The 12,433-nt window shown below is 39.5% G+C and overlaps 1 protein-coding gene and 1 long non-coding RNA gene across 2 annotated transcripts; both read right to left on the bottom strand.

Moving 5' to 3' along the window:
* Positions 1-4,947: 4,947 nt before the first annotated feature.
* On the bottom strand, positions 4,948-7,141 carry LOC122059635 (actin). Its single transcript, XM_042622550.1, has 4 exons — positions 6,917-7,141; positions 6,380-6,773; positions 5,441-6,054; positions 4,948-5,296 (listed from the first exon to the last, which is right to left on the bottom strand). The coding sequence occupies exons 1-4, from the start codon at positions 6,974-6,976 to the stop codon at positions 5,231-5,233; spliced, it is 1,134 nt and encodes a 377-aa protein (XP_042478484.1). The 5' UTR covers positions 6,977-7,141; the 3' UTR covers positions 4,948-5,230.
* Positions 7,142-9,884: 2,743 nt separating this feature from the next.
* On the bottom strand, positions 9,885-10,924 carry LOC122059636. The gene is made up of 2 exons (XR_006134095.1): positions 10,895-10,924; positions 9,885-10,859 (listed from the first exon to the last, which is right to left on the bottom strand). It is a non-coding gene; the product is annotated as an uncharacterized LOC122059636 (long non-coding RNA).
* Positions 10,925-12,433: the final 1,509 nt, after the last annotated feature.

Raw genomic sequence — 12,433 nt, 5'->3', positions numbered from 1 at the left:
TGGGTCTTAGCTTCAACTCAGTATCTATTTCCCAAGTGACTCTTCATACCCATTTTATAGTATTAGAAATAAATGATATAGTTTGGGGAAACTGGTGGTTGATTTGTCTCTATGCTCCCCTATAGCCATTGGGAAGGAGTGAGTGCTGGAACAGTCTTTTAAGAGTCATGACATCTTTACCTCAACCCATCCTCCTCTGTGGACATTGGAATGCAATTCTGTCACCAACTGACAAATTAGGGGGTGGAAATTCTCCGTATCCTCATAAGCACCAATCCTCAGGGATATCATATCACCTTTTAACCTTTCAGAAATCAAAACAAAAGGAACCTGTTTCACTTGGTCCAATAAACAAAAGCCCCCAAATTTGATAAAAGAATGCTTGGACAGATTCTTTGCCACTCAATGCTAGTCGAACTTGTTTCTCTATGCCAAGGTTTCAAAACTGGCATTTGTTGGATCTGACCATAATCCCATTACTATTAACCTGGCTGGGAATAGGAAAAATTTAAAGAAATTATTTCAGTACCAGGATGCCTGGTCTCATCATCCAAATTTCAATATTTTTTTCTCTCAACATTAGAATGTTGAATCTGATGATAATCTCATGATAAAGTTATCAGATTTCAATAGATTACTCTCAAAGTGGAACAAGTCCACTTTTGGCTTTATAGGGACCCTCAAGACAAAACTCCTCTCTTCTTACCTAAATATATAATCCAAACCTATAGACCAAATTTCCCTATCTCAAATGAATGATATTACTCAAAATATCCAATGGATTACTAAAGCGGAAGAAAAAATTTGGTTCAAGAAATTTAGACACTGACATTTCAAATGGTGACAGGAATACTAGATTCTACCATATAGTCACCAAGTATCACATCCGTAAAAGGAAAATTGAATTTCTACAAGACCACAATGGGAATTTTATTGAGGGAACAAGAAACATCGCTCATGCATTCTCTAAGAATTTTAAAGGGATATTCACAACTTCAAATCCATTAGATCCCTCCTTTGCGGAATGCTTATTTTCAAAGGTCCTTGAGGAGGATGAAGCAGAGGCTATTTGCTCCATTCCCGAGGATGCGGAAATAAGAACAGCCATATTCTCAATTAGAGCATTCAAAGCTCCAAGTGTAGATGGCTTCTAAGCGTGTTTCTACCATAAATTTTGGGATTTAGTAAAACAAGACATCATCAAATTTTTCAGAAATTTCTTCATGCATTGTACCCTTCTTTTTGGGGTTAACCACATACTCCTCTGTCTTGTACCCAAAAAAGAGGAAGCATGTCGTGTCGATGAATTCCGACCAATAAGCCTTTGCAATGTATCCTATAAGATAATTGCTAAGATTTTAGCCAGACGTTTAAGGAGCTAATTGAACAAATTTATTTCTCCATTCCAAGTAGCCTTCATTCAAGGCTGCCAAATTTCAGGCAATATCATCATTGCTTATGAGATTTTCCACTTTCTAAAAACAAAGAAAGGGAAAATGGGTTTTGTTCCAATAAAACTCGACATCCAAAGGCTTATGATAGACTAGAATGGAGCATAGTCAAAGCTGTCTTTGAATATTTGAGATTTGGGGAACATTGGTGTGATCTGATAAGCTACCTCATGTCTTCAGTAACGTTCTCTATTAAATTGGAAGGATCCTCTTTTGATTACTTTGAATCATCTAGAGGAATTTTCCAAGGCTGCCCTTTAAGTCCTTATCTATTCATCACTACTATGGAAGTGTTATCAAAAAAACTCTCTACCTACAGAGATTTACAACTCTTCAATGGTATCAAAGTGGCTTGACATGCCCCTGAAATCACCCATCTTCTTTTTTCTGATGACATTTTCATTTTTTGCCAAGCCACCCCTGAAGACCTATCAACCATTAAAGGGGGTGCTAGAACTGTTTTCAGATCTGATAGGTCAAAATATTAATTTTGATAGAAGTGAAATTTTCTTCAGCAAAAATGTTCTAACCAACAACCAACATCGCCTCTGTTCATTAATTGGGACCAAGGAGATGAAGAAAGATTTAAAATATCTTGAACAAACATTCTTCACCCACGCTCTCGTAATGCCAGTCTTTGACACATTGTTGACAGAATCAATAATCGTCTTTCCATATGGAAAGCTAGACTTTTGTCTTATGCAGGAAGGAAAATCTTAACTTGGACTACACTCTAGTCTATTCCTGCCCACCTAATGACATGTTTTACTTTTCCTGAAAGCACTTGTCGGGAAATTGACTCTATCTGTGCAACATTTTGGAATGGAAATTACTCCAAGAATATGAGAAAACCTCACTTCATTGCTTGGAAAAAGGTATGCCAACCAATCCATGATGGAGGCCTTGGTCTAAGAAATGCCTCTACACAGAATAAAGCTCTTCTGTTGAAGTTGGGATGGAGATTTATCTCCGAACCTGACGCTGCTTGGAATAATATACTACGGGCTAAGTACTGCTACCAAAAATCCGTTTTGACCCAAAGGTATATAAAAGACACGGGTCATGGCTATGGAATACCCTAGCTTCCATTATTCCAATCCTTAAGAAGTGTGATTTCAAAAATAGGCAACAAAAATAGTACTTTCCCTTGGCATGATCCTTGGATTCCATCCAACAACATTACCAGTCGTGATACCCCTCATTCCAATGAAAATAGGACACAAAAGGTAAGCAGTTTGATCACAAACTCTCAGTGGAATATGGAAATGGTGAGATCATCTTTCAATACTAATATCTCCCAAAAGATATCTAATATTATCCCCACAGCTCAGGAAGATAAATGGAGGTGTACCCTACACACGAATGGCTTGTTTTCCACCAAGGCAGGGGCAATATTTATCTGCTCCACCCTTAACCCTCACAAACCAATCAATGCTTTCAAGAGAAATTGGTGGAAAACACTCGGAAAATTAGAAACTCACCCAAAATTCAATACCTTCCTATGGAGACTTTCTCACAAGGCTATTCCAGCACGGTCTCTTCTAGGAAAATGGATGGCCTATAGACCTCTTGTGCCTTCTGTAGCCAGCATGAAGAAACAATCACCCACTTTTTCTTTATGTGTGACTTCTCGTTACACATTTGGGTAGCGGGACTACTTGGATTGCATTTTCAAAACTCAAATTTATCCACATTTGAACGAGTGATTAATTTTTTTCTCAAAATAATTGCATCTAGTATAAATCCCAAGCCCTACTCCAGTAACATATATAAATAAATGGATTGCTCATCTTAAATTATATTCCAAGTGTTTTAATGAGTTGAATTCACTTCCTACAGATGGTCCAGCAAGCTTGATTTCAGGATGTCATAACCCCTTTTTGTCATACCCAATTTTGGTTTGTGCTGGTGCTACTAATGTTTTGAATTCAGCTTCATGGTGGGCATACAGATTTCTTATCCAAGGTAAGCTTAGGATCATCAACACTAGTGCTTCTATTACTACTCAGAAAGAAGAGATCAAAGCAGAAGGAATACTAGCAGGTTTCAAGATGGCAGCAAATAGAGGTTGGAAATTGAAAGAAGTTTGGTTCTCAGAACAAAAGCTCCTGAAGCTTTTTCCACAGCCAGATGGAAGAACTTGGCCACTACTTTGCCTTGCCACTTTTTTTTAAATCAGGAACTTATCAAAAGAAATAACTTTTCACTATAAAAATATAAATAGTTGCCCAGCCATTCATCAGCTATTCTCCATAGCTAACTCAGGAAGTATATCCTCTACTAATTATACAAATCCCTAATGTAGTCTATGTATGCAGTGTGTATTTTCTTTTTCTTTAATCAATATATATATATATATATATATTCTTAACCAACACTAAAATACTGAAATGGAAATGCGGGGCATTACACTTCCGATCACGATTTTTCATAATTAATGAAATGAGTGTGGTCGTTTCTACTAAAAGAGATTGGGATGAGAACCCATTGAGTACAAGAAACGAAATATATTCCTTGGAAGATACAAGAAATAGTGTGAACCAAAGAAGCAGGATATTATCCTTGGAGGAACAGCATACAAGAAAGTGGGAACCATTTGTAGAAGGCTTTGCTCAGAGGGACCATTGCTGCAAGCCTCTACTACGCTGATTAGCTTTCATAATCATGGGTGTGTGTGAATGGAGGAAACAATAATAGTAAAGGCCCAGCATGCGATCCCAAGCCCAACTTGCTATGAGAGATCTGGGTCATTGCCCAATAACTGGCTTTTTCATCCTGGTAGGACAAAATTCATGTTCTCCAAATCCCATATGCTTCACTAGTGTCGAACCAGTAAGTCATGATATGCGTGTCGTATAATTCCCAGATCTAAGCACTGATTACACAGTAATTACTGAGAACCAAACCTGCGAAGAAAAGCAGTATCAATTGATCGCCTGACAGGCCTGATCACATTGCATTTGCAATGATATGTTATTATGTTATTCTCAACTGCAGGGTCGCAGACTCGCAGGCTCATTCTTAAGAGCATTCAAAATGTTAAAACCTACTATGCTCATGCTTTAGCCAATTTGAAAGAAAAAAATGATAGTCAAGGCTTTGAGTAGTTCTGTCCTTGCTCCATCACTCTTTGAAAGAGGAACTTTCTCCATCTGACTAAGCCAATGATCTTCGAGGATGCACCACATTTGTCCGATATCTAGTCAGTATAGCACAGAATTTGGGCGGTATGTGCTACAGGGTGTAAACTTGGGAGAAGCACATTGTCGGGTGAGCAGTAGGGTACACTTCCTGCATCTACCACAAAGACTTACATTCCAGTGCATACCAAGAGAGAAGACCATACTGGCTGATTAACATCATGAGATCCAATATACAGGGTTCTCAACTATTGAATTGACTTATTATGAGTAGAAATCCAGTTGGTTTCAGTGTTACATGCATGATTTAACATGTAAGAGAGATTTTATTGGTTTAAATTAATCAAAAGGACCTCTAACTAAGTAATGGCATAACCCTTGATTGAACTCCAACCCAAAGCATTATTAATCAATTATGCACAACTTTTAGGATGAAACAAAAATAAAAAAAATTGGGATTCCTGGGCGTGAAAATTCTCACCCCTTTCAAGTTCTTCATTAAAATGAGAGGAACAAACAGAGAAGAAATGGGAAATAAAGAAAGTAGGAAAGCAGCATTTCTCCAGACGTGCTCAGTCAGATGCATTTCTATGATTTGGCTTACTTCTCTTCGTCAACATATGCCCTGCTTTTGTGAGATCAGAAGCATTTCCTGTGCACGATTGACGGCCCGGATTCATCATACTCGGCCTTTGCAATCCACATCTGCAATAAGAAGCAAAGGGTTTATATCTATCCAGTAACGAAGAGTCCAAAGAATAACTTTCATTGAATTTCAAGGGCCCTATAATTGGAAAGTGTATAGGATGGCTGTGGACATGAGAATGCTTGCATAAGAAGAGAATTTACCTGCTGGAAAGTGCTGAGAGATGCCAAGATGGAGCCTCCAATCCAAACACTGTACTTCCTTTCTGGTGGGGCCACCACCTTGATCTTCATACTGCTGGGTGCCAGAGCTGTGATCTCCTTGCTCATTCTGTCAGCAATGCCAGGGAACATTGTGGAGCCACCACTGAGGACAATGTTGCCATACAGATCCTTCCTGATATCAACATCGCATTTCATGATGGAATTGTAAGTGGTCTCATGTATGCCAGCAGCTTCCATACCGATCATTGATGGCTGGAAGAGAACCTCCGGGCATCGGAAACGTTCAGCTCCGATGGTGATGACCTGCCCATCAGGCAGCTCGTAGCTCTTTTCCACAGATGAGCTGGTCTTGGCTGTTTCTAGCTCTTGCTCATAGTCCAGGGCAATGTAAGCCAGCTTCTCCTTCATGTCCCTCACAATTTCACGCTCTGCAGTGGTGGTGAAAGAGTAGCCACGCTCAGTCAAGATTTTCATAAGGGCATCTGTGAGATCACGGCCTGCCAGGTCCAGACGCAAGATGGCATGTGGGAGAGCATAACCTTCATAGATAGGAACCGTGTGACTGACACCATCCCCAGAATCCAGAACAATTCCTACATGACAAACAAAGATGACAAATTGACAGACTATTAGCATTACCATTACACTGAGAAAAGGTTTTAAACATAAAAGCACCCACACATACTCATCCTCATTATGGGATCTGGAGGGTCAAGTATTTATTAGTGTTGAACACACTCAAGTCAACACAACTCCGGCTAATCCAACCACTGGGGATCAACAATTTAGACCCCAACAATCATTTTCTGTTCATAAGCATTTGATAGTAGGATTCATGTCAACCCCAGAACATATCAATGATTTTCAACATAATAAAACACTGGAGAAGGAGATTCAGCCTGTAAAAGATTTGCTTACCAGTTGTACGACCACTGGCATAAAGGGAAAGAACAGCCTGGATTGCAACATACATGGCTGGAGCATTGAAGGTCTCAAACATTATTTGGGTCATCTTCTCACGATTAGCCTTGGGGTTGAGAGGTGCTTCAGTGAGGAGAACCGGATGCTCTTCAGGGGCCACACGGAGCTCATTGTAGAAAGTGTGATGCCAGATCTTCTCCATGTCATCCCAGTTACTTACAATTCCATGCTCAATTGGATATTTCAGAGTTAAAATACCACGCTTTGACTGAGCCTCATCCCCAACATAAGCATCTTTCTGGCCCATACCAACCATGACACCAGTGTGCCGTGGCCGACCCACAATGCTAGGGAACACAGCTCTTGGAGCATCATCTCCAGCAAATCCAGCCTAATTATCAAAGTTCATTCAATGTAAGTTCCAAAATCAAAAGTCAAACAGCTTCTCACTTTTACTAAACACATAATTAGGGACATCTAAAAATTAATAGAATATGAATACCAAAATTTACAAAGAATATTCTGACTTGGTACCTTGACCATTCCAGTCCCATTGTCACAAACGAGAGGCTGAATGTCTTCGGTATCTGCCATCTTCTATAGCCCACTGGAGAAGAAGGACCTCAAATTTAGATAAAACCAATTAGACTATGGGCACACTTTGTAACTGTTTGTCCATTACAGACTGTTCACATATTCAATTGGCAGGCCTGGTCAATTACCAAGCAGTCAGTGCTGTATGGGTACCAATAAAAACATTGGAATCTAATTAGTGATCTGTATTGACAGAAGAACCAAGGAATCATGCCTCTAGGAAGAAAATATTTGTTGCTAAAAGATGGGACATCAAGTCCATTTGTATTACAGACCTATTATATTCAAATTGTAAGAGTTAGATGTCTTCATTTGTGTGTGTGTGCGCGTGTGTGTGTAAATGAGGTGTTGGAACATATAGATGTAGTTATCATGCACTCGCCACCTCATAATTAACTATTTTTTTTTGGATGAATAAATGAATTCATTACCAAGAGGAAGAATATACAAAGGGGAGGGGGGGAGGGGAGATAGTGGAGGGAGGGAGTCCCTAAGCAACAACAATAAGCTTGTTCCTTGGGGAGCTAGGAGCCATGCGATGACGGATGTACCCAATCTTGGAGCTAACATCGAAGAAGATAGCATTCCAAATCTTGTCAAAAGAACAAGAGTTGGACGTCCATCTACGAAAATTACGCTCCATCCAAATGTGGTTGATGGTGGCCGCAAATGCGAGTTCCCCAACCTTATAACATATAGAAGAACCACCGAAGTCAATCCAAAGCCATTTGCGGGACAAGGGAAAGATGGGTCTACGGGATGGCAAAATGGAGCTGAGGACTCTCTTCCAAACTGAGGAGAAGGGGCAGGAGAAAAAAAGATGATCAATGTCTTCAGAGCCATTCCAGCACAGACAATAGGAGGGGGAAACCTAAATGTGCCGGTAGAGAAGGAAGGACCGAATGGGGAGATAGTTGGAAAGAGCGTGCCAAACGATGAAGCTATGGGGGATATGGCCTTTGAACCAAACGGTGTTATGCCAAGGAATGGGGGAGCTTTCGGTCTAAATGTAGTCCCAAGCGGAGGTAGATGAGAATGTACCCGTGGGGTAGGGTAACCAAATAACCTTGTCCTCCCTACCACAGGTGGCCAAGAGGGATGGAAGGAAGGGAGGACTAGAGGTTAGCAAAGGGAGGGGGAGGGGGAGGGGGAGGGGGAGGGGGTGAGGGAGGAGGAGCCGGAGGAGGAGCCCATCCTAGGGGAGAGAGGATGTAGGAGAGCCCGGTAGATCTGGGAAGACTAAAAGAGTAAATGACTCGATGGGAGACCAGGTTGGAAAGGATACCCGAGGGGTGCCAAGGATCCAGCCAAAGGGAGATGGAGGAGGCGCTCCCAATGGAGGAAGAGATGGCAAGGAGAGCAAGGGATCTGGAATGAACCAAAAACATTTAGTGTATGCTAAATGTTAAAATGCAATATAAAGTTCAAGAGAAACAGAAAAGGAAATATGGAAGCATCAGATTATGAGAGCTAGAATTTGGAAAGTAACATGGGAGGGTTTGACCATTTAGAGAAGTCTATCCAATTTGCATTTTATTGGTTGCAATGCCAAGAAAATTAATTTTCAAGGTCAAGAAAAGTAATTTAAATCCACTGCCTAATCCCAATGCACGAGGCTCCCGCTACTGCAGGCTCTGGTAGAGGCAATTGTCTAGTTTCGAGCATACATCAAAATCAAAGATGCATTGCTTTTCCACAAAAGCCACTTCATATAAGGAGCCAACATCAAGACAGGACCAACAAGAATGAGAATATGTTCAAGCAACATAGGAAGGAAGGATACAACACAAACTACAATATGATAGTACAAGAAATTTTTCAATTTTGAACGATAAATGATGATGATTGACCCTTTTAAGTAAATTTCTGAATAATTTTTGTATAACCATCGAAATCATCAGAAAATATCACTAGATCTGGCAGCAACCAAAATGGAGCGAAAATGTAAGGGACAATAATAAACCAAACAACTAAAATTTAACAAGTAATGAAATGAATGTAGCACAGCTAATTCAAAATCGTAAATGGAAAATCATGAATTCTTTTCCGACCATAAAGCCAAATAACATTTTGTAAGGTGAGGAATCAGAGATAGAAGAAGGAAGGCAGAAGGAGCCAAGCAGTTACTGATGCAAATCACATCCAGCAGAAGAAAATTTTTCACATTTGGGTTTGGTTCAGTTTTTTCCAATAAATAAGGCCCAGATTTAATTCCCCAATGGGTTATATGTGTCATGGGCTAAGTAACTTTGAGTTTTCGATTGTAATGGGCCCATTTTATAAGCTCAAATATTAGAGATTTGATGCTTATACAGGATTAAATAGGTAGCTGAGATGACCGTAGTTAGTTTTACTTTTACCTCGGTTAAGTCTTATTTACCGTAGTAAGTCTTGTAGATAGGGATGCTTAGTCAATGTTACCCTACTTTCCTTATTTGGTTTATTGTAATCTTCTTATAGATAAGAAAGACCTCTATCATTACTAACAAATTGAATCATTCCCTAATCTCTGATTCTCAACTTGGCATTAAAGCCAAAAACCCTAAAATTCTTTTTTCTTTTTCGGTTTTCTTCTCCGCCCTTTGGGGGGCCCTCACCTTCTAGTCTAGCATGGTAAACTAAACCCCGTTCCATGCAAACTTAACCCTAACCCACCACGCCTTTCCACTACGCCTACTTCCGCTGCCGCCGTGATGCCACGCCTCCCTAGCACCTTGTCACTGCCCACACCTCATCGTCGCCTCTCTCCTTGGGCTGCTTGCACCTGCGCCCTGCCGTTGCCTATTGCACCTGTCGCTGCCTGCGCCTGCCCTTGTGTGCGATTAAGGTAGGTTGGTGCTTGAACCAATAGTACCACCTTGCAATGTGAAGCCCAGGTGTTATTTTCTGTTGTTCTTATGATTCCATCTTCTTCATCCATCAAGTAAGTTCAAACCTAGAATTTTTCTGCAAATTCTTGTTCTACCTAGAATCTTAATGTTACATATTATTTAAGATTAAGCAATCCGACCATTAGAATCCTTCCAAATTTTGATTCTCTCCATCAAAAATATAATCTAATATAATTTGGGCAGATTCTGAACTGCCAATCTGGAATTATTCATGTTTTCCAATTCTGCCTCTGTTTCTTCTTGGGTATTATTTTATACCCAGGTATACAAATTTACTGTTCTATTTTATTTACTGACATCAGATTATTCATTATTGATTGCCAGACTCCAACCCTAATTTCTGATTTCTGTTTAGTTTACTATTTTTCCCTTATCATGGTCTAACTAGGATTGGTCCATATTTTTTGATTCAGCCATCCGCTTGATCTCAGATTTTCAGCAATTATTCTGATCCCATATTGCTAAACTTGGTTTAAATATGAGAGTATTCTGACCATCTTATTTTGTTTAATTTGATTTCTCTTAAATATGGAATTAATTCTCTATAAAAAGATCCTGTTTTGGTAAAGTTTTGAGTATTTAAATTCAGTACAACATTAACATAGGACCTCTAGGATATATTAGTTTCAACTTCATCGGGCTTATAGTTTGCATGTTCTATTTACTTCATGTTTTCAGCCATATTCCCTAGAGTTAGGTTCACTGCAATTCTGGTTTTCATGGGTTTGCTAGTGTTCGTTATTTCAGCCTAGCTTACCTCATCAATTGGTATTAGAGCTATGGCCAGCAGTGATCCACAGCCCACCCAGCCACGTAATGTTGATGAAAAATTGAATCACATCATAGAGATAATGACAAAACTCACTCAACGTGTCACTCACTTAGAGCTACATTCTCAACCACCTAGCATTGATGATAAGTTGCACTACATGCTTGAGACTTTGAAGCAAGTAGATACTCACTTGGCTCTAATTCAGCAAATCTGGGGCAACCTCCACAACAAGAGAGGAGAACACCAATCAAAGACCAAGAACCTAAAGTCTATGTTAATTACTAATTGCCTTCCTTGAGAAGAGCTTATGATGATGTTGTTGCTGCTATGATGTGCTTGGAGTGTTTACATACTCATCTCAACTTTATACCTCCACAACAAGAGAGGAGAACACCAATCAAAGACCAAGAACCTAAAGTCTATGTTAATTACTAATTGCCTTCCTTGAGAAGAGCTTATGATGATGTTGTTGCTGCTATGATGTGCTTGGAGTTGGTATTCTCTGCTACTTATTTTTGCTCGTTGTCGGGGTTTATTTGACAAGAAATTTTTAACCACTGCTATGCTGAAGACTAATGTGCTTATGATTGTGTTGCGAATGAAAGATAGTGCCATCGACCACTGGCTTCCACATGTATGGCTATTTGTTCAAGTTGGGATGTGCTAGTTATATCTATCTTTGTTGTTCCAAGCTGGAGCCTACGATATATATATATATATATATATGTGCTTTAGCATGAAGGAGAGTGTTAAAATATTAAATTGAGAGGGGGAGTGGTGTAGATCAAAGTATGGCGAACAAGATTAGGAAAAAAAATTACTGTTCAAGTGAACAGAACCCCTAAATATTGTTCACATGAACAGTGCTGTGAACCCCACATGGACCAGAAATCTCCACCGATTTTAGTCCAATGTGTGGTTGTCTTTGTGTTGACTGTTGACTGGTCAAAACATATTTGTGAAGTTTGGTTTTAGAACTCTAGAAGATTCCTAATTTCTATTTTGTTATTTTCCTAGCAAGCAAGTTGTTTCAATTAGGAAGGCTTGTTTCCTAATTGATTAGTTTCCTTTTCTTAAAACTTTCCCTTTCCATTACTTTTATTTTGTAACAAGCTTAGGCCAAGCTATAAATAGGCCTTTAGTTGTAAGCTTTTACACAGATATGATTAATTAAAAGTTGATGTTAGCTTCTATGGCTGAGAGTCAGTTAAGCGGTGAGTGATGCAGAATGAAGGCTGAATTGGGTTGACACTTCGGGAAATCTCGACCGAGACAAACTGGGTCTAAATTGGTTTTTTGGGTTCAGTAGGATATTTTAAAATTTATTTATTTTGGGAATAATATTGTAATCTTTCCTTTATTTGGGTATGCGTAGAAGTGATCTTTAATTTCCTTGGGTAGATTAGGGTAAGATATTTTATTGTGTTTCCAATTTTATTTTATTTCTTAGTAGAATTGGTTTCCAATTTAGGATGTCTTCTCTTTTATTTATATGTAACTGATGGGCATAGTGGAGTAAGAGTTGAAGAATGGATTGATTTAAGTTGTTTAACATGCCGGGTTTGGTACAAGAATAATGGTCGTGTGACCGCTCCTTTGCTTCCCCCCCCCCCCCGCGATATCTCTCTCTCTCCTTCCCCTTCCCCATTGATCTGCTACTGCTACTTCTCCTTTCTATTTTCTGTTTCTATTAATCCAATACTGCTACTCTGTTTTCTGGGTAACGTCTACAGCCCCACGAAGTTGATCGATCTCCTCTTGTTTGAATCTATCTGAACTGAAATTTCTAGGATT

Source organism: Macadamia integrifolia, chromosome 13, assembly GCF_013358625.1.
Source record: "Macadamia integrifolia cultivar HAES 741 chromosome 13, SCU_Mint_v3, whole genome shotgun sequence".
NCBI classification, from domain to species: domain Eukaryota; kingdom Viridiplantae; phylum Streptophyta; class Magnoliopsida; order Proteales; family Proteaceae; genus Macadamia; species Macadamia integrifolia.
Note: the sequence above shows the minus strand (reverse complement) of the source record. Positions and strands in the feature narration are given on the sequence as shown.